Source organism: Mesoplodon bidens (genome assembly GCF_964165515.1).
Source record: "Mesoplodon bidens genome assembly, chromosome: 5".
Lineage (NCBI taxonomy): Eukaryota > Metazoa > Chordata > Mammalia > Artiodactyla > Ziphiidae > Mesoplodon > Mesoplodon bidens.
Window position 1 is genome coordinate 12,089,871 of NC_138161.1, and position 23,217 is coordinate 12,113,087.

Here is a 23,217-nt window from a genome sequence, read left to right on the forward strand (position 1 = left end):
CCTCCTCACCGCCCCCTACCTCTAGCCCCGCCCACCGCGGGAACCAAAGGAGGGGCAGCTGAAAAAAATGAAAGAGGACGGAGTGACAGCCGAATAAACCAATCAGCAAGTTCAAAGGGGGAGAGACCTGGGCTCTCCTTCCTCCCCACCCCCTTTCCAGAAGGCGTAACTAGAGACGTCCGGTCTGGGATTTTCCTGACGGGGCTTAGGCATATTTTGTTCCACGATTTCGGTGCATTTCTCCGTTGCCGTGCGAGGCGAGACACTAGTTAGGATGCATTCAACTAACTAACGGAAAGTGTTAAAGGAAAGAACAATGTGGAGGCAAAAGGGAGGCGGGGCACAGTCCAAAGAAGATGATGGGGCTACGGTTGGAATGAGGAAGGGTGTGGTCTTTAACTGATATTTGCATAAAACTGAACCCTTCGGCAACTAGGACTTCACGCATTTATTGGTAGCCTCTGGTGCATCGCCTTAGAGCATGCCGGGAGATGTAGTTCCATGTTCGTTGCTATGGCGTTCCCTACAGCCTCGGAGAGTCCGAGAGCCTCCGAGACTGACGAGCGGCCTGGCCAATGGGAACAGCCCCTGGCCCAGAGGGGGCGGGGCGGGCCCTCTGCAGAAGGACTCGAAGGTGGCTGTGGTGAAGGTGCAGGCCGTCGGAGCCGCTCCGAGGCAGGTGAGTGCCGAGAAACGTGCTGCGTGTCTCGGGCAACCGGGCCTTGCGGGAGAGAGCGGGAGACGACCCGGCGAACCGTCCAGCCCTGAGGCGGATGGTGGTTACCGTCCTCAGATCTCTCGGGCCCAGGCCTCGCTTAGCTGAGGCCGCTGAGGGGCGGGTAAGACTTGACTTGACTGACGATTTCCTGGTCCTTACAGGTTTGGATGGTAGATTTTACCTCAGTTTGTATCTCTCTCCACATTTGTGGAGGCAGAAGTCTGGAAGTTCCCTTCCACTGAATCTCCCAGGTTGGATTTCTCCCCTTCCTGCATCGTTTTTGTTCCTCTACTTGGAGTTTCTTTTTCTTTCTACCTTACTCCTTCCCTACCGCCGCTTTCTCCTCCACTTTTGTTTTTCGGTGAGCACTTACTTAAAGCCAGGGTATTCGCCTTTATGTAACTGTAGGGCCAGGTTTGTCCTCCAGAGTAAGCTCAACAGAGGAACACTCTGGAGCAATGCGTGAGAACCACCTCAGAATCATACTGAAGCGCAGATGCTGATTGTGTAGGTCTGGGCGATCCTGAGAATCTGCAGTTTGACAAGCTCTCAGGTGCAGCTAGTCCACGTCATGAGCAGCCGGGTTCTCCTCTCCATCAGCTCTGAGTGCAGATTTAATGAGAGACACGTTTAAAAAAAAAAAAAAGAAAGATGAAATTAATTTTAAAGTTTCATTTAACCCAGGATGTCTAAAATATTACCATTTCGGGATTTCCCTGGCCGTCCAGTGGTTAGGACTCCGAGGTCTCACTGCCAAGGGCCCCGGTTCCATCCCTCGTCTGGGGAACTAAGATCCCACAAGCCGCGCGGTGTGGCCAAAGATAAAAAATAAAATATTATCGTTTCGAGACATAATCAGATATTTTAAAATCGAGAGATTCTGCATTCTCTTTTTCTTCATATTAAGTCTTCGAAATCTGATGTGCATCTTACACTAACAGCACATCTCAGTTCTGACTAGGCACAGTTCAAGGGTTCCTTGGTGGCTAGTGGCACAGACCTAGATGATGTCATAGCCCACGGGCAAAATTAAAAGGTGTTAAAACTCAAGTTGCTCTGGACAGAACCCCTCGCTGCTCTTTGAGATGGGCTTTGGAACTCTTGATATTTTACAAGTTCTCTGCTCAGTTTACAGAAATAATAGTAAAAACAGTCAACGTTTATTGAGCACTTACTGTGTGCCGGGTATTGTACTGAGGGCTTTGCATGTATTTTTTTAAGCCTTACAGTACCCCCTTTGAGGTAACTACTGTTATTATTCCTGTTTTATAGGTATGGAATCTAAGGCCCAGAAGGTTAAAATTACGTAGCCCAAGTCATACAGTGAATAAGTAAGAAAGACAGGATTCAGGGTAGGGTCAGTTATGACTTCTCAATCGTATCCATCCATCACTGCAGTGTATAATTATTACCTTTTATCACTAATTTCAACTTATTGATGCCTCTGCTCTAGATGGCAGAGGATGAGACATTCAGATTTGAAAGAGGGGGCTCACCATACAAGCAAAGTTGCCTGTCAGTTGCAGTGAAATATTGTGGTAGTTTTACAACTCTCTGTGCTGTGCATTCAAAATCACAGTTCTAGATTGAAGAAGAGTGCGCAAAACCTCAAGGAGATATGTAGGCCTTTGAACCAGTACTATACCCTGGACAGTAATGTGTCTTGGTTCATTTGTGTACCTCCTTGAAGGAGGAAAAAGGGAAGGCTTGGGAATTCTTAAAATGTTTCACTATGGAATCACAGTGTTTTGGGGGTTGGTGTTTGGTGAAATCTTTTTTTTAATTGATAAAAATGTTTTCTTGCTCCTGTGAACTTCACATAGAATAGTTCAAAGACAGCTTTATTTATGATTTTTCTAGACCCAATAAACAGTATACGTTGAGCTAATGACAGTTTTATGAGTAGAAAAGCAAAAACACACATATCCACATAATGCTAAAATGTAGTATTTTGCAAAATAATTTTCTTCTCTTTTTATACATTATAATAAAGATGACATCTCGTGAATTATTTTCCCTTGCTTGTGAATTTATTAGTAAATATTTAATCAAAATTACAGTTCCTACTTTGCATCTGAAGTAAGAAATGATTTAAAATCCTATAGTGATTTAGAAAACTAAGTGTTGACAAACTGCAATAATGTTAGTTAGTGGAGAAGAACATCCCTTAAGTCAGTTGGAGAAGAGGGAGAATGTATTACAAATATAGGGAGGATCCCTCAGTTGCTTATCTTCCTCATCACCTGCATTGTTCCAGTGTCACATGATTAAGCCAGCAGGAAGGGATGACTGTCATTCATGCCACCATTGGCTCCACTGTTCCCCAGTAGTACAATATGGGAAAATATGATGCTAATTCAGAAATATAAATGAAAGTTAAGTTTCTGTCGTTCTAGATCTTACTGTATTAAATGGCCCTACATCAAATAGAAACTGTAACAAAAATTTCTAATCTTTCAATTAATAACGATCCCACTTCCCCAATCAACCCACTACCCACCCCCCATCAGTACTAGCAAGGGGGTCCTACTAGTAAGAATTCTTAAGTGAAAAAGTATTTTGTAAATCAACAAATAACAATAGTTAAGCTCTCTTGGAGGCAGGGGAATTAATCAAAAATTCTTTTGCGATTCAAAAGAGGTCATTGCTGAAGCCACTTGTTGCATATATAGGCAACAATTTGACGTATCCAATCAAATGCCTCTTGTTGTTGCTTCCACCTAAAGCCCATATCAAAAAAACTTTTTTTCCTTTCCCAATTCTTTGGTTTTTTTGCTTTATAACAAATTTAATCAGTTATACATATACATATGTTCCCATATCCCCTCCCTCTTCACCTATCTTTAGATCTCAGGTTGTGTGAGATGTAAAGATTATGTGTCACTTGTATAAATTCATTTGAGTATGTCTTGATAATGTTCATATAAATCTAGATTCTCATAATTAGAAGAGACTTTGTTATGGTCATCTCATCCCCCGACCCCCTCAACTGATGCTTGAATCTCCTTTATGATGCCACTGTGAATGTGTATCCAGCCTCTAGTTTAAATCCATCTAGTAAGAGGGACCATTGCAACTTCATGCATTTTCCTAAGTGTTAAATTATATACCTAAAATGTGAAATAAAAAGTTCTTATAATACATGTTATTAGCTAGAAATGCTTTCCAGGTTTAGCTAGGTATGAGCCACTATCACAGTGTCTCCCATGCCCATCTTGTAACAGACCCAGGAGAACAGTACAGTGTGTAGCCAAACACCTGTGTATTCATTGCTTATGTAAAGTGTCCGTAAAATATACGGATTTCTAGAGACTGTTGCCTGCACAATGTAGAGATATGCCTCCCTCTTTAAGAAGCAGAGCTGGCCTGTCTAGTTAGGACTGCCAGTCTCCTCCACAACCTGCAAAGTATGGCATTTGAACCAAACGTCCAATAGTTACTTTGATTATGCTGACCATATGTTTTATGGGTACGTGGTTTGACATACTTCTTTCTCTGATATGTGGATAGGTATGAAAAGTCCCACAGAAGGGTAAGAACATTGTTAAAACTTAGTGTTGTCACCCCTCCAATATAACTGAAGATTTACCCCGAACAATCCAGCTAGTATCATAATGCTGTACACTAGGCCCAGCGTGATGGGCCAACATTTCAGAGTTGACTTCATCTGGTTTTTTTGGTAGCCTAGCTGCTTGACAGTGTATCTGTGCTTTCCTTAAAATATAAATCAGGGTGGGTTAGAAACATTAAAACTGAATCCCGAACCTGAAGTGGCCACCAAATTGTAAAGTTTGTGTTGGGGAAAAATGGAAAATTGAGCATATAAGAAGAGTTTGGACTTTCAGGCTTAAGTTGTCCATAGAGTAACAGGTGTATTGGATGAAGGAAAGAAAGGAAGCCATTCAGCAGCCTGTGGCCATAGCCCAGGCCTGAGGCATTGCAGTGGTAGCCCATTGTTGTGCTAACAAATAAAATGAGCAGGTAAGCCAGGACATTATAAAGGAAAAGGAAACCTTATGGTTGATAACTTAATTCAGAGGAAAGAATTATGATAGATTCTAAAATATCCTCGATGACTGAAGTTTGGTACAGCAAAGTCTTGTTTGGGGGAAAAAAACGAGTCTAGTTTTATGTCCGTTGATTTTGAGGTTGATCTGATACTCAGAACACTTTTGGTCTGAAAGGGTAGATAAAGAATGATCTGTAGAGGTTTTATTTACAATTATTAATAGATGAGCTCCTTGGGGCATAGTGTAGCAGTGGAAGTGCAAGTGGAGTTCATGTTGTTATAACTAAGATGAAACCATTTGAAATTTCTTCCCATTGATTTTTTTTTTAGAAATTCCTTAAAAGATTAGTACTTTCTTTAACTACTTTCTTGGTGTTATTTATGGTAAATGTTTAATTTATGCAAATTCCTTATTCTGCTTTGTACCAAAAATTATTTAAAATAGAGTTCTTAATTTTTGTTTCTCCAAATTTTTAATATGTTACCATTATAAAAATTTAAAGTATTGCAACCATAATCTTCGCTTTGTGGACTTATGTCAAATATATTTAAAATCAGATGTACCTGGAAAACTGTAAAATCTTTATGCTTTTTATAGGGCTTTTTACATCAGCCTATATTTTTAAACAGATTTATTTTTATTTAAAAGTTTTACATAGCACTTTTTTTTTTTTTTTTTTTTTTGCGGTACGTGGGCCTCTCACTGTTGTGGCCTCTCCCGTTGCGGAGCACAGGCTCTGGACACGCAGGCTCAGCGGTCATGGCTCACGGGCCCAGCCGCTCCACGGCATGTGGGATCTTCCCGGACCGGGGCGCGAACCCGTGTCCCCTGCATCGGCAGGCGGACTCTCAACCACTGCGCTACCAGGGAGGCCCCGTAGCACTCTTTTGATAAGGGAAAACTTACAGTAGAATATATAATTTTGAGGTTCCATAACATTCATCCTTGGAAATGGCATGATAAATATTATACATTTAATTTATATTTTTATTTTATGAGGTGTTCAGTTATTTTATTTCCTGTGTGCAAATATCTTTACATTCAATAAAAATTTTGTTAAATAATGGACTAAGTGTTCCATTTAATCTGGACCAGTGCTAAGAAACTTAGTGGGACTTGAATATCATCCATTCTACCATTTTCTCCCTGTTAAGAACTTAGTATTGGGACTTCCCTGGTGGCGCAGTGGTTAAGAATCCACCTGCCAATGCAGGAGACACGGGTTCGAGCCCTGGTCTGGGAAGATCCCACATGCCGCGGAGCGACTAAGCCCGTGCGCCACAACTACTGAGCCTGTGCTCTAGAGCCTGAGAGCCACAACTGCTGAGCCCGCCTGCCACAACTACTGAAGCCTGTGCGCCTAGAGCACATGCTCTGCAACAAGAGAAGCCACCGCAATGAGAAGCCCATGCACCACAGCGAAGAGTAGCCCCGCTCGCCGCAACTAGAGAAAGCCCTTGTGCAGCAACGAAGACCCAACGCAGCCAAAATAAATAAATAAATAAATTTTTTTTAAGAAAAGAACTTAATACTCATTTTTGGGGTTGCAACACAAGTAATAGTTCCTCAATTTTCTTCTGGCCACTTTTGTAAAAACACTTCTCTTTCTTCACTTTGTAACTTTGAGGGGTTTTTTTGCTCCCACATGTTTCCTTATTGGACCAACTAAACATTACTTTTTTCTACCAGCCAGATGGACTGTAACCTAATTTGGAGGAACTATTTAGGACGATCAGACCAAAAATACTGGCAGTATTATGTATATAACAGTTGTCTTAGGGGACACTAGGGGTTCACACAAACAGCTTCCAGTGTCTTTGAAACTGGAGGTGTGTACTATGAGATCCTTGTGACTGCTGATCTGGGAGACATGCCGTATGTTCTCAGATGCAATGGGCAGGGAAGACAGTGGCTTCCAGAATTTCAAAGGGTGACACTTTGAAATCAAGGTGTTGATGTGTAATTATTTCATTTCTCAAAATGGCAACTCCAGTAGCTCCAGACTGAGTGGGAGCAGAGGTTTATTTATTTCGTAATAAGGAATATTGATTCTTCGAAGCAATAGCTGGGAAAACCCACTAGTTAGTGAGTGAATAAAGCAAGGCTTTGTTTGTTAGTATGTAACAATGGAATCTAGAAGCATGGGACAGATGGGGTAGATTGCAAGTCACTGGGAGGTGATTTCAGATAGGGAGTAGGACTTGAGCGTCACTTACTTCACAGAATCTATAGCGTAAGTACTGCACAGTCTCAGAGAGCAGGCAGTGCCTGGAGCCCTGAGACAGCGGTGGCCATATGGTGTGAAGTCATGCTGACTTGATCAGACAGGGTATGTGTTGGAAAAATGGGGGGAGTAAGCTAGACTAGGGACAGTGAGTATGCATCTTAGACAGCCTTGACAACTAGGCAGAAGAGCTTAGATTTCTATAAAAGGGAATGCATAGCTGCTGCTCTGTGCTTAGGTTCTTCCCCTCTCCCCTACCACCCCAGCAAACACATTGATGTATGTACGCACGCACACACCCACCCCAGAGGGCTTCTCTAACCAGAGGGCTAGACTTAATGTAATCTTCCTACCTGGCTCTTCTTTTCTTTTATATACTTTGTTGATAGATGCTACATACATAATTTCTATAAATGTCTGGAATGTGTACTCATTTCTCTTAGTTCCAGCATTTGATTCTTCCCTTCTAGAAAGTAGCAACCATTACTGAACTGCTCAGTAAAAATCCACTATACAGATCCATTAGATCCACTAAGATTCTGCTTGCAGGGCCGGCTTCATGAGTGCGGGACCTATGCAGTCACAATGGACCTCACACTCAGAAGGGACTCAGGCTTGGTTTAAATGCTTGGCTGTCACCATCTTGAAATTTTAATAATTTCTGGACAAGTTTCCCCACATTTTCATTTTTCAATGAGCCTTACAAGTTGGGTTGCTAGTTCTGTCAACAAGCACTTAATTATCAATCCTAAACTAAAGGAGATAGGATTCTAGTTTTAAGTGATACATCTAACGTTAGCAGCTCAATAGAAAACCATTAAATATAATGGTTAAGAAAAATGACTTTGGAGTTGGTAGCACCTGATTTGTCTCAGCTGTAGCCCAGCGGGTGCCATGAGACCCTAGGTGTGTGCCTTAGCCTCTGTGAGTCTCAGTTTGCTCATCCATAAAATAAATTCAGTAATACTGTACTTTCACCAAAAAATATGTACAAGATTGTTCTTAGCAGGATAATTTGTAAAAGCCTTAACTGGAAACAGTCAAATGTCTATCTTTAGTGGAATGGATAATAGTAATTTATTCATACAATGGAATACCATATAACAATGAGAATGAATGAAATAAATACAACTACAGGCAACAGCATGAGTGAAATGCATAACACTGAGAGAAAGAGACTAAACATAAAGGAGCATGATTTCATTTATATAAAGTAAAAAACAGACAAAACTAACCTGCTCTTAAAACTCGGATATTGAGTGTCCTTAGGAGGGGAAGGCAGTGACTAGAAGGGGAACCAGGGAGCTTCTGGAGTTCTAGTGATGTGTTTCCTGCTATGACATGGCCACATTCACTTTGTAAAATTCAGCAAGCTATACACTTAGGATCTGTGAACTTTTTTATGTGTATTTTTTTTTAGTTAATTTTTTTTGGTAAGTTTTCCTTTGCTTGTTTGTTTGGGTTTTTGGCGGCACCACGCAGCATATGGGATCTTAGTTCCCTGACCAGGGATCGCACCTGCACCCCCTGCATTGGAAGCATGGAGTCTTAACCACTGGACTGCCAGCAAAGTCCTTCTATGTGTATTTTATACAGTACTTCTATAAAATTTACATTTAAAAAATAGTCTTGTCATACAATTACTATGAAAATTAAAGAAACAGCTGTGAATCCTTAGAGATGCTTCAAGAAGTCCACAGAATACAGGTTTAAATACTTCCATTAAATGGCTTATAAACTGACACAGAGGAATTAGGGGTATAATTTCAATGAGTGTCTTGATTGTCCACTTTTTCCTTTTTTAATGGTCTTTTTTAAGACTTTGAAAGCCCTTTCAATGACACCTTTGGTTATTAAAATTGAGCCCTCTGGCCTGCATAAGGTTTTTTTTTTTTTTTTTTCAAGTACAATCTCAAAATTTTTATTGAACAGTAAAGTGAAGTTAAGCACATGCTCACCTTTGTGTGAAAGGTTGAACTATAAGCCCATTCTCAAATGCATACCAGAGATTGTTGCATATTATCTTGTTTGATTGCTTTCAAGAACTATTACCTGAATTCGTTTGAAGACAACACTTAGAGTTGTCATTTTATCCTTTGCCAGCACTATTTTTCAATTTTTACTTTCATTTGATCTGGAAGATGTTTTGTTGATTAGTTTTATTTCATGTATATTTTTTCTTTTTTTTGTTTTTAGATGACTATGAAAGGCTTATATTTTCAACAGAGTTCTACAAGTGAAGAAATAACATTTGTGTTCCAAGAAAGGGTAAGAAAAATTGTTTAATCATTAAATGAAACAAGATAGTGTATTTTCCGTATGTGACAGACCCAGTTTTAAATGGCCTGTTACAAATTATTTTGAGTTGAACTAAATGAGTGAAAATTACTTAAGTGAAACCCTATAAATTACTTTAATCTTATGTGAAAACAGTGGTCCATATTGTGGTATAACTATATTTTTTAATAGAGTTGCTACAAAAGAGTTTTTTGTTCCTCAGGGTGGTGGCATAAAAGATATTAGGAAAACAGACTTCAGTAGTCTTATGTGTTGCAAAATTAACCCAATTTATTCTGAATACCACAGTAAAGTGAGTTTTCAGATTGTAGGCATATTTCAGAAAATACTTTCTCTCATATTGGGAAATGAAAGAGGTGGAAAAGCATTGTTTTTCACACTAACTTCTGAGCTGTGCGAAGTTACCTCATTCACTAAGCCTTAAATGGTTTCCAGTTTTTTACCACTTTAAGCATAGATAGTAGAATTTTCATACCTTGGTGATTGATTGAAGGTTTGTGGCAGGCCAGAGTCATTATCCCACTGTAAATTTAGGAATGAAAACTAAGTGCTATATGTATTTCATAGTACCTGTATTTTTCATAGTAGTAATAAGAATTTCCGGCTCATAAACACAATCCAGTTTTTCTGTGTTATCTTTCTACAACTCCAAAATCATTTAAGTTAGTAGTCTAACTTCTACCATTGGGTCAGGATGAAAGGTCTAAGAGTTTTGATTGGCTCTCAGGAGCAATCATCACCAGGTTCACACAATCATGAGTAAGATCCACAAAATCCACAAATTCATCGATATTGTTGAATATATTCGTGTTATCACCAAATATTACCAAATCTGAGTTTTACAAAGGGATATCCCAGAGTATTGTGTTCATATCAAATCAAACGCAGTGATCCCTTTGATAGAACACAGGAGGCACTGTGCAAGTAGCTGTTCTAGCCAACTTTTGATCTAATATTGGGGCATATCAGGGGTTGAGGAAAGCATTTTAATTATTGGTGTCATTGGTGGATGACATTGAGTACTGGAGTCTGAAATATCTTTGCCTTTGAAGTTATATCTAGCTGTGGAACATGAGGAATAATTAAGTTCCATTAAGTTTGTATTTTGACCCTAGAGTGCCATGAGGCATGCTGAAATGTCCAAGGCAGATATTAAATAAGGCAGAGATTAACAAATGACACTAATGAACTTTATTTATAGCATTAAGAAAATTCCATAATCAGTACGGTGTATGTATTATGTGTATGTGTTTAAAGCTATCCCTGCATGAAGGTTTGATGCTTTGAGATTATTTAAATTAAAATGAGGTACAGTATTTGTTGCTCTACTTTGTTATCCTGTGTTCATTGCCTACACATATATCCCTGTCAGTATCTTAAGTACCTTTTCAAAATATGTACCCTAACTAAGGCTTTTTAAAATTTTTACCCCCAAATTCCCTATATTCTCTTGTATTATATGCTATAGGATAATTGCTTGTACCTTTTTCAGTTAAGTTAGGTGTAAGATTTGGAGTCTGTTTGATTTTGTTCAATTATGTGTGGAAATATTTGCAGCATGAAGGCATATTCTCAAAGAAATGTGTAATTATTTTATTATTTGGTTCTAGGAGAATCTTCCTGTTACAACGGATAACTATGTGAAGCTTCAAGTTAAAGCTTGTGCTCTGAGCCAGATAAATACAAAGGTATAAACACAAAGTTATTGGTGCTCTTATTTTGGCCAAAAGTCAAATGAGAGTTTCACAATATATTTAGCGTACAAAAGTTATAATAATAACAACTGACTTCTGAGTATGAAGAAATTATCATTCGTAGAAGAATAGAACAGCTAGGTAAAAGATTAAATGTTCATTTGTGTATTTCTATATTAAGGTAAATTATTAGCCTAATTGAAGTCATGCATTTCATATTATTATATGAAAATATTTTATAAACTCCTTTACATCGTGAAAAGCTGAGAATTTATAATTACTATGGCCTGTAATCAAGGACGAAGTGACTGTTTAAATATAGTAAAAATAGAAACTAGAAACCTAAAATTAATAAGTCTCTAGTCTGTAGATATTTCTAGTCAATGTCTTGATAGGGTTCATATTCTTCTTGTCATTTCTCTTTGTCTCTCTCTCTCATACACCACCTCACACCACCCCACAGTAATCTTCCATTATTGACCATGAAGTACATGGAAAGTCTTCAAATGGTAAATAAATAAAGTATGGTTAAATGTGCCATGATAAATAGAGCAGGCCCATTTACTCAGTTTTATAAAGATGAATACTATAGTTTCATTGGACCCTTAACTTATTGGCTTATAATGTCAGCATAATTTCTAGGGATCTAAAAGTTTTCTTCAGTAAAGTCACATTTAGGAAAACGGCAGAACAAAGGTATAGGCTTCCACTGGGCGATTCTGTAACATGAGCATGACTTGAGAAGTGAATTAGTGAGATGCCCTGAAGTCCTTTCACTGGGAATAATCTACTGTTCCTTATCTGCAGAGTTCTGTGTTCAGCCCTTCCAAGATGTTCTTTTTAAAACTACAAAGAATCCATTCAAATGCTGGTCTAGGAAATTATCTCCATGTCTAACAGAAAGAAATGGTAAATTACAGTGAAATCAATTTGATTTTACAACAACTATTAATCATAATGATTATGAAAACTATAGGAATGTGAGAAGATGCTTATAGTAAGTGAAGGAGAACAGGGTGCAATTGCCATAACCATGATTTTAGCTCTGCATAAAAAATAAACACTGTAAAACACCAAGTATTTCTGTAAGAATGTTATGTGAACATCTTAGGAAAAGGGTAAAGTTCCACATTGGGAAAGAGACTTTTCTGACAATGAAGTATGTATAGGAGATCAAAGAATTGAAAAATGAGGGAAATATACAAGAAAATTATTTCAGCTTCTTTTTACTTACTGTTCCTAAAATACTAACATATCTACAAATATGTTCAGCATCTCTAGTATTATTATAAAAGTATAGTAACTTTTAGAAAAGTATAAAAGGAGCTTAAACCACAGGCTTATCTATGTACACTCTGTCACTTTAAAAATCAAATGCTGAATGTGGTCAGAATCTAACAACATACTAATCTCTCAAAAATAAATAATTTGGACTTCCCTGGTAGTCAGTGGTTACGAATCCTCCCGCCAGTGCAGGGGACACGGGTTCGATCCCTGGTCCGGGAAGATCCCACATGCCGCGGACCAACGAAGCCCGTGTGCCACAACTACTGAGCCTGCGCTCTAAAGCCCATGAGCCACAACTACTGAGCCTGCCTGCCACAACTACTGAAGCCCATATGCCTAGAGCCCGTGGCTCCGCAACAAGAGAAGCCATCGCAATGAGAAGCCCGTGCACCGCAATGAAGAGTAGCCCCCACTCGTCACAACTAGAGAAAGGCTGCGCACAGCAACAAAGACCCAGTGCAGCCAAAAATAAATAAATTAAATAAACAAATGAAAAATAAATAAACAAATAAATAATTTATCCTTTAAAAGAAGAAACTCCAGCCTGAGATTATGTGGCAGTTTCCCTGTGTACATCCATCACTACTTCTCACCTACTCCCTAACCCAACGCTTGTGAGAAATGCTCAAACCCACCCCACCCAAATGAGGTGACTGGTACAAAGTGTTTAGCCAACTGAGAATTGTTCTGGCTAAAATTTCCCTTCATATTTGGTAGAATAAAGATGTTAAAGTATGTTGATGGTGATTTCAATGGTAATACTCATACCTAAGCCCTACATGTCCACTAATTCCTCAGCAAACTTGGTTTCCTACTCTATAAGAGGAACCTGTTTGGTGAAGTTACTTGCTTTTTGTCTTGACGCCAAAAGATGGAGTCATATTTGCTTTTTGTGTGGTTTGGTTTTTGCTCTTGCTTTCCTCATGTATGAAAAGAGGTTCGGATTTATTCTTGACAATAAATTCAAGCCTTTGTCATTATGTAGCTTCTAGAAGAAATGAAGATGGAGAAGGATTTCTTTCCCGTTGGGAGAGAAGTTGCTGGAATTGTGTTAGATGGTAAGTTTACAGATATAAGTATCTGTATTCCTTTTCTAAGGTAAAAGAAATTAAATGGTAGCTAATTGGTTTACTGACACATAAAATTATACACACTTCTTCAAATACAAAAGTTAATTATGCAGAAGTGTTTTCCCTTTTTTTAATTAAAAAGAAAACTAGAACGATATTAGTATTTTATAATTGAAGAGCTTATTACAGTTTAGTAAATATTTAGAGATTATGTATTTAAATCCATGAGTAATCACATTGAATAGAATGACCAGTATTGTCCTTTTTATGGTATTTGCAGACCAGCATAAATTACTTGTGTAAGTTGGCTTTGGGCCAAAATTTATATAATGGTCAGGAGCTACATTCACATTAAATTTTTAAAGTATGCCTAAAATCGAGTATTTAAAAGGTAAACAGTTTGCTCATCTGAAATTGGTTCTGGGGAGAAATAACCAGTAACATTTTATGATTGCCTTAAATAAAGAAAAATTTTAGTAAATAATGGTCTTAACATGCAGAACAGTAAGCCTAAGTACTTGAAATAATTTGTTTCTGAATAAACATAGTGTTCATATTTTCTGCTCATAGTTCATGATCAATCAGTTTATGGTTGCTCTTCTTGCATGTGTAGTGGATGAATGAGCATTATCATGTGGGTTAGACTATTTGAATTTCACCTGTAAATTTCATCTATAATGCATCTGATACTCTTAATGTAATCTTCTAACATAACTAAGTCATAATTTTATTCCCTCTCCTTTCTTCTGCTTGGATTGTACGAAAATAAAAATAAGAATTATAATAGCCAGAAGATGATCAATCAGTTATTCATTCATTCATTTATTTATTCATCATTTAATGAGCACTTGCAAAGTGCTTGGAATGTGAAGATAAATAAGACAGTCGCTGCCCTCCAAGAGTTCACAATCTAGGGGAGAGGCAGACAAACACGTATAGGCAGATTCATTCTGAAAGCTCCAAGGAGAGGTGCCCAACCAGCCAGCAGAAACAGGAAGGGCTTCTTGGAGTAAGTTAGCCAGACAGTAAGGGGTGGGCAGGAGGAGAATTCTTCTCCAAGAATCACGCTCAGCAGAGAAGATAGCATGAGCAAAGACGCGGAAGCAGGTAATAACGTGATGTATGTAAGAATTATGGAGTTCGGTGTTACTAGAGCAAAATTAAGTTCTGAGCATGAGTCATAGGCAAGGTACTTGGCAGAAAAAAACCACTGTGTCAAGAAAATTCTTCTTCAGAGATCACAGAATAAAAGATATTGAACAGAATCTTTTCATGATGATAGGAACACTGATTCCTCCCCCCACCCCAAAAAAATGAGACAAGAGGGTAGGCAAGGGCCAGACTCATGACGAGCCTCCTATCTCAGATTGGGTTGTAGAGAGAGTATTAGAGTGGCCATAAGAAGGGTGGATTTGAAGCAAACCAGGCTGTAGGCAAGAGGACTGTTTGGGTAGTAGACCAACAGGCAAGAAACGACATGGGGCTTCCCTGGTGGCGCAGTGGTTAAGAATCCGCGTGCTGGTGCAGAGGACACAGGTTCGAGCCCTGGTCCGGGAAGATCCCACATGTCACGGAGCAACTAAGCCCGTGAGCCACAGCTAATGAACCTGCGCTCTAGAGCCCGCATGCCACAACTACTGAGCCCACATGCCACAAATACTGAAGCCCACGCACCTAGAGCCCGTGCTCCACAACAAGAGAAGCCATTGCAATGAGAAGTCCGCGCACCGCAAGGAATAGTGGCCCCCACTCGCCACAACTAGAGAAAGCCCGCGTACAGCAACGAAGACCCAGTGCAGCCAAAAATTAATTAATTAATTAAAAACAAAAAATGACAAAGTCCATAACCTAGACAGTGGCGGCAGAGGTAGTGAATGTATTCAAGATATAGTAAAGCCAGCAGAGCTTAATAATTGACTGGAACAGGGAAATTAAAAACAGGTAAAAGCAGGAAATGATTTATAAGATTCTGGTTACATTCAAAAGTTGTCAGCTTATAGGTTGTGTTTGAAACTATAGAAGGGTGATGAGTTCATCCAGGGAGAGTTGAAATGAAGGAGACACAGCATGGAACACTTGGCAATGCCACTGTTTGAAGGACAATTAAGAGGAGTACAAAGGAAGCCAAGAAAAAAGGATCAGGGTGATTTCAGGTAGATAAGAATCCTCGGCAGGAGGGAAAAAGAAAAGTACAGAAGCCAAAAATATTGGGGGATAATGGCACAGAAGAGATCCAAAGAAGCAGCAAACTGGGGCCCTTTTGCAGACAGAGCCAGCCTGAGGCGCCACTTCCAGATTTCAGGATCTACCTTACTTCACTGCTGCAGCTCAGTTTCCTTGTCTGTTAAATAGGAGTAATAATAGGTCCTTAATGGGTATGCCATGAAGATTAAATGTGATAACACGGTAAAATGCTGGGCACAAGTAGGCATTCGTGGAGGTTTGGGTTTTTTCCTCCCATTTCCTTTTGTAACTATTTGAAATATTCTAAAGAATTGACTGATGGTGTAGGACTTTTCTCTACACACAAAGAGAAAATGTAACTATCACTTCTGTATAGTCCCCAAAATTTCTTGGCACCATTCTGAACTTATTTCCATAATCCCAAATCAAAGTAGTTTATATGTGACTCTAACCAGAATTCCCATTGTGCGTCAGAGATTTTACAACTCAAACAATGACAGATGGGACGAGCCTCAGGAGGGGTGGAACCCAGTGTATCCAGTGTCATCATCTTAAGAGCTGTGGAGTGGATTATTTTCCTTTATTCCTTCATCCTTAGCTGAACAGAGAGACATCCTGCTCCACGGTGTCAACAACCACATGGCCCAGCTTTGTAGAGAATCCAGATATGAGATGTTCTTTCCTACTGTCCTTACAGACTATCAAAATGTCCTAGAAGTTCTTGACTTTTTCTCTGAGTTAGTGACTTTTTATTAATCCATGGCTTTTAAAATTTATTTTAGTCGTTCAGTTATATTTAATAACCTCAGAATAATGATTATTAATTTTCTCCACTCTTTAGTTGGAAGCAAGGTATCATTCTTTCAACCAGGTGATGAAGTAGCTGGTAAGTTATAGGTCCTAGTCCTATTTCAAGTCCTCTGTCTTACTGTTGTTTCTTTTTCTTTTTTTCTATACAATTGCTGATGCTTAGTGTGACCTTGCTTCATATACAAGTACTTACCTAAGTTTTGGAATTTACTCTCAAATATCCATTGATGAAGAGAATTGGGAGTTTGATCACAATAGCAGAACATTTAAAACTTTTCAATATTTGTCTGTAGATATGATAGAAAGATGACCATAGTTGTTACTGTCCTTGGTGCAGCCCTTCACTGACAGGACCCTGGTCTATAGTTAGACTGCAGACTCCAGAGAAAAGAAAAGTCACAGTCCATCTGCTTGAAGTCTACTGACTGACTTGGCTATATAGACGCTCTTCTCTCCTCATCCGACTTGAATTGTATAGAGCTGCTCCCTTACTACCCTCGTAAAACTAAAAATTTACTGGAGACATTTAATTTATTGGTTTTCTTTTTTAATCCATAGTTAATACCATTTTGCAAATATATATATTTATACTTGTGTCCTAGACATTCACACAAACAAATATAAAGTATGCATTCAGTAGTAGTTTTTGAAATTGCCATTTCTCTGTAGAAAATATTCATAGGAAAATACTCATATAGACTTAGAAAATGTGCAGCTTTACAACATGCTTGAAGCTGTTAAGAATAAATTTATAGGAAAGTTTTCATCAGCTTTTAACACAATTGCCTTTGACTTGGGTATTTTCTTTGAGAATTTATTATTTCTATCTTATCTTTATTATCTGCCCAAGAAGTCAGTGACACTGTATTATTCAAGATCCTTTTTGTAAGAGACAAAAAATAAAATCAGATTAGCTCAGGGGAAAATGGGATTTTATTGGAAGCATACCTCACTATCCTATAGAACCAAACTCTGGGAAGGGAGCCGTGAATCAGGGACAAGTTTAATGAGGAGCACAGATGCCCCAGGACTCTGACTTTGTTCTGTACATCAGCCATCATCTTTATCATCACTCAGAGGTGAAAGAAGAGGAAGAAAAAGAAAGAGGTAGTACAGGTATTATAGTGTTCATATCAGAAAGTAAACTATCTACTTCCCTTCCTTATTTCTGAAATCTCTCCCTTCTCCACACTAGTACTGGAACCTTCCTCAAAATTCCACTGAGGGAAATTTAGACTAATGCTTACTGGCATCTCATTAGGAATGAATTCATTTTTGGATTGTGTCCCTTAAGTTTCTCGTTTTAATTTTCAGGAATTTTACCCCTGGATTCTGAAGACCCTGGACTTTGTGAAGCTGTTCGAGTACATGAGCATTACTTGGGTATGTGGTAGTCTAGTGTTTTGGAACTCACGTAAGCCTTATTTCACAGATGTGTGTGGTTTTTAGTAACAGTATGATTTATTTCCATCTGCTGTGAGTGTACCTAGGAATAACTATGACTACTTCTAGCTTATATTTTGTATCCATAAAATTCATTTTCAAGCTAAGCAGTATTTAGACCTTTAAGTTTCCCTTACACTGCTCATGGTAAGAGGTTTGAAAAGCCATTTCTCCCTTGGCTCTGAAATTATATCACTAATCAGAATTTTTTACTTCTTATTCTTGGTTATTAATTGAAATTTTTAAATGTATAAAATCTAGATAATACATGTAGAGTCTTGAGTCAGGAAAGACTCAAAAACACTTATTCTTGTTTCTGTTGCTAATATCTTTTGACCAGTATTCAATGTAACTTAAATGTTAATTTAAAATTTTTCTTACAGTAATTTACTTCTTAAATATTTAAATTTAAATGAATAAATGTATAAACACAGACACTCTTCATGAAACCATAGTGAAAAGATGCTGCATCTCCTTAGTAATCAGGGGAAAGCAAATTAAAACCACTTAGAGATACCATTATGCTTCCATGAGACTGACAGTTATAAAGTTTGACCATACCAAGTGTTGGCAAGGATGTGGAGCAGTAGAACCTTTTATGCACTGGGAGTGTAAATTAGTACAAATGCCTTAGAAAATAACTTAGCATGATCTGATAAAGGTAATGATGTATTAACACCTCAGACCTAGTAATTCCACTGGTATTTTCATACACCAGAGAAGCTTGATGTGTACCAGTAGCACATGCACAAGAGTTCATAGTAGCATGGTTTGTAATTGTGGAATAAAAAGAGAAACAGCCCAAATGTTCTTCATGGGAAAATGGATAACTAAAGATATTTCTAATTAACTCATCAGTGAAAATGAATAAATAACAGTCAAACATATCAAGATGGATGAACCTCACAAACTGTACTGAGTGAAAAAAGCAAGTTGCAGAAGGATACGAACAGTGTGATACCATTTTATTTCTATGAAGTTCAAAAACATACAAAGTTTAATTAAGCATGTGTTATTTAAGGATATAAGGAGCAGGTAGGGATGAAAAGTCATATGGAAGTTACCTGTGTGGGCAAGGCAAGAGGATGTGATCAGAGTAGATCCACGGGACTACAGCGGTACTGCCAGTCGGCTATTCCTTATGCTGGGATTCATGTTGTTCTTCATATCTTATCTATAGATTATCATACGTTCTTTTGTGTTCTTGAACTATTTTATTAAAATTTTTCCTAAGTTCTTTCTTGAATGATATAAATGCTAATCAGACCATATGGGCCAGTTTGGATTTGGGACTATTAAAAATAGTAAATTTGTACATTTGAGTCTATATAGTAACTTGAACTAGGCTAGGAAATCTTTGGCATTTCATTTTTGAAATTGTTAAGTAATTTATATTTAGATTAATGACATTTACTATGTCAAAAATTTCCAAGTAATACCATCTTGTTTTATTAAAACTTAATTTTTTTATTAAATTTTATTCTTTCATTCATTTATTTATTTGTTTATTGGATGCGTTGGGTCTTCATTGCTGCACACAGGCTTTCTCTAGTTGGGGCGAACGGAGGCTACTCTTTGTTTCGGTGCGCAGGCTTCTCATTGCGGTGGCTTCTCCTGTTGCGGAGCACGGGCTCTAGGCACACAGGCTTCAGTAGTTGTGGTGCGCAGGCTCAGTAGTTGTGGCTTGCGGGCTCTAGAGCGCGGGCTCAGCAGTTGTGGTGCACGGGCTTAGTTGCTGTGTGGCATGTGGGATCTTCCCGGACCAGGGCTCAAACCCGTGTCCCCTGCATTGGCAGGCGGATTCCTAACCACTTTGCCACCAGGGAAGTCCCTTAAGAATTAACTTTAAAAGACAGTTTTCCAGAAATCTGAGGCTTGTGCTTATTTATGTATATATTAAGCCTACATTTGGAGCCAACTGTGTGTCTTCCTTTGAAAGATAAAGCTCACTTCCAAATACCATGCAGTGAAAGTCACTGATCCATGACTATTTTGATATAATGCAGTTTGAAAATTGAGGACGGCTGCTGTCTCTTTTATGGGAAACTCTACTATTTTTAATCCCAGAATTTCCTTGGGCCCTTTTTTTCTTAAATTATTTATTTATTTATTTGTTTGTTTATTTATTTATGGCTGCATCAGGTCTTAGTTGTGGCTCATGGGATCTTTTGTTGCATTGTGCGGACTCCTCTCTAGTTGTGGCATGTGGGCTTCTCTCTAGTTGTGGCATGTGGGCTCAGCTGTTGTGGCGTTCGGGCTTAGTTGCCCTGCGGCATGTGGGATCTTAGTTCCCCGACCAGGGATTGAACCTGAGTCCCCTGCATTGGAAGGCAGATTCTTAACCAGTGGACCACCAGGGAAGTCCCCCTTGGGCCCTTATTGTCCCTGTTCTTTTGAGAACCTTGTAAATATGGAGTCAACTAAAACCTTTAGTTTGGATTCCTAGGCTTGAGTTTAGACAAAGTAAACTAAATTAAATTGTTATAGAAAGTTAACTGTTGAAAAAAAAAACCGAGAATAAAAAAGATCCATTTCTTTAAGCATTGCTGAACACTGGAGGATTATAAGATGGACCAGAAGAAGAACAGCAAACTGGAACATCAAAATTTTCTAGCTATAAAGCTTAATCTAAGACAAGAGAACCACACAAGTGACCTTTTATTTTCCTACAAATCAGGAGGATTATAGTCCCAAGATCCACCAACATATACAGAGAAAGCAATTCTATTGATAGATATTCCTTGAGAAGGGAAACACAACAAAATGTTTCTTTAAAAGAAGTACTTTAAGAATGACCCCTAACACCTGAAACATTGTAAGTCAACTATACTTCAAATTAAGAAAAAGAAGAATGACTGCTAACTGCGTGACCTTTAGGCAAGCCCCGGGTGCATTTTACTTTGTCTATAAACAAGGATGCCAAACTAGATAACCTCTAATCTCTGCTGTAGCTCTAACGTTCTATGAAAGAGAAAATAATTTCAGTATGTTCCCTGAAGATTTGCAGGGAGAAATAATTTAGTTCACCATGACTCTATTTTAGTTCCTATTAATTATTTGATGATTTTTTCAAATAAAAGCTCACAACTCAGTCACCTTCTAGTAAGTCAGTTCTTTTACCAAACCAAAGAACCAGGCTCCAAACAACTCCCAAAAGATGTCTTATTAATCTTGTTTCAGAATATTGAGGACAAAGGTAAAAAGTTGAGTAATTCTTCCAGCTCTTTTGTGCTTTCAGTTCTCAAGCCATCCTGATTTTATTTTTCATACAAACAGCTCATGCAGCTCAATGTCAAAAAAACAACCCAATCAAAAAATGGGCAGAAGATCTAAATAGACATTTCTCCAAACAAGACATACAGATAGCCAAAAAGCACATGAAAATATGTTCAACATGGCTAACTACAAGAGAAATGCAAATCAAAACTACAATGAGGTATCACCTCACACCGGTCAGAATGGCCATCATCAGAAAGTCTACAAACAATAAATGCTGAAGAGGGTGTGGAGAAAAGGGAACCCTCTTGCACTGTTGGTGGGAATGTAAATTGATACAGCCGCTATGGAGAACAGTATGGAGGTTCCTTAAAAACTAAAAATAGAAATACCATATGATCTAGCAATCCCACTCCTAGGCATAATCTGGAGAAAACAATAATTCAAAAAGATACATGCACCCCAATGTTCATTGGAGCACTATTTACAATAGCCAAGACATGAGAGCAACCTAAATGTCCATCGACAGAGGAATGGATAAAGAAGGTGTGATACATATATAGTGGAATATTACTCAGCCATAAAAAAGAAGGAAATAATGCCATTTGCAGCAAGATGGATGGACCTAGAGATAATCATACTAAGTGAAGTCAGACAGAGAAAGACAAATATCATATGTCACTTATATGTGGAATCTAAAAAAATGATACAAATGAGCTTATTTACAAAACAGAAACAGACTCACAGGCTTAGAAAACAAACTTATGGTTACCAAAGAGGAAAGTTGGGGGGGAGATAAACTGGGAGTTTCGGATTAACATATACACACTACTGTTGATACATATAAAGTAAATGATCAACGGAGACCTACTGTATAGCACAGGGAACTCTACTCAGTATTCTGTGGTGACCTATATGGGAAAAGAATTTGAAAAAGAATGGATATATGTATATGTATAACTGGATCACTTTGCTGTACACCTGAAACAAGCACAATGTTGTGAGTAAACTATACTCCAATATAAAATAAAAGTTAGGGCTTCCCTGGTGGCGCAGTGGTTGAGAGTCCGCCTGCCGATGCAGGGGACACGGGTTCGTGCCCCTATCCCGGAAGATCCCACATGCCGCGGAGCGGCTGGGCCCGCGAGCCATGGCCGCGGAGCCTGTGTGTCCGGAGCCTGTGCTCCGCAACGGGAGAGGCCACAGCAGTGAGAGGCCCGCGTACAGCAAAAAAAATAAATAAATAAATAAAATAAAATAAAATAAAAGTTAAATTTTTTAAAAATTGGCACACATTTCAGCATTATTCCTTTGGACCTGAGGTAGAAAGAATTGAAATTGTAATTCTTGGGCCCTAACATACTGTTATTATTGATCCATACATGGCTCTCTTCTATTCATTTTCTTAGTTTTTATAACATAATAAACACTTGTGTACCACCTAACACAAAAGCAAGGATCTCAACATTAAACCATGTCCAACCATGTAATTTTAAAGTCTCTGCAATCTTAAATGTAGTTTTATTACTATTAGAATTTTTTAAGCACTGAATTTTTGATTTCCTAATGAAAATATAGGTAGTCCCAATTCTTTTTTTTTTTTTTTTTTTTTTTTGCGGTACGCGGGCCTCTCCCGTTGTGGAGCACAGGCTCCGGACGCGCAGGCTCAGCGGCCATGGCTCACGGGCCCAGCCGCTCCGCGGCACGTGGGATCTTCCCGGACCGGGGCACGAACCCGTGTCCCCTGCATCAACAGGTGGACTCTCAACCACTGCGCCACCAGGGAAGCCCAGTCCCAATTCTTATGATGAAAGATGTTCCCAAAAAATTCCATATAAATAAATTTTACATAGATTGAATATGCACTGTTAGAGTAGATGGGCTTTAAACTTGTGGCCTCAGACAAATTAATTACCCTGAACCCCATTTCATAATCAGTAAAAGTGGGAGAATAGCTATCTTGAGTTTGGTAAGGAATAAAGTACTCTGTGAGATATCCCCTGTTTTACTCTTCTAATGCCTTGCTTGTCTGTCTGAACATTTTCATCATGTGCTTGGATGCTTTGCTTCCCCACTAGATGGCACTAATTAGTTGGTAAATTCAATGCTTACTGGCCATGCTAACCCATCTGAATCTATTGATATAAGAGGAAAAATAGTCCTGGTAAAGACTACGGAAAGTGTTATAAACTTGATTGTAGGTAAAATGAGAAAGTATTGCCTATACTGTGAAAAAAATCACATTCAGTGTACAACATAAAAA

General features: G+C 38.6%; 1 protein-coding gene across 5 annotated transcripts in view; it reads left to right on the forward strand.

Annotated features, from left to right (window-relative positions):
* The first annotated feature begins 244 nt into the window (after positions 1–244).
* Positions 245–23,217, forward strand: part of CRYZL1 (crystallin zeta like 1) — a 33,823-nt gene continuing 10,850 nt past the window's right edge. The window contains exons 1-6 of one of the 5 annotated variants that reach the window (XM_081234972.1): positions 245–679; positions 9,149–9,220; positions 10,861–10,938; positions 13,217–13,289; positions 16,327–16,371; positions 17,610–17,678. In XM_081234972.1, the coding sequence (XP_081091098.1) occupies positions 482–679; positions 9,149–9,220; positions 10,861–10,938; positions 13,217–13,289; positions 16,327–16,371; positions 17,610–17,678 (535 nt within the window). In that variant the 5' untranslated portion in view covers positions 245–481. The remainder of the gene's footprint in view (positions 680–9,148; positions 9,221–10,860; positions 10,939–13,216; positions 13,290–16,326; positions 16,372–17,609; positions 17,679–23,217) is intronic. The other 4 variants (XM_081234968.1, XM_081234971.1, XM_081234970.1 and 1 more) reach the window with 4 other exon arrangements.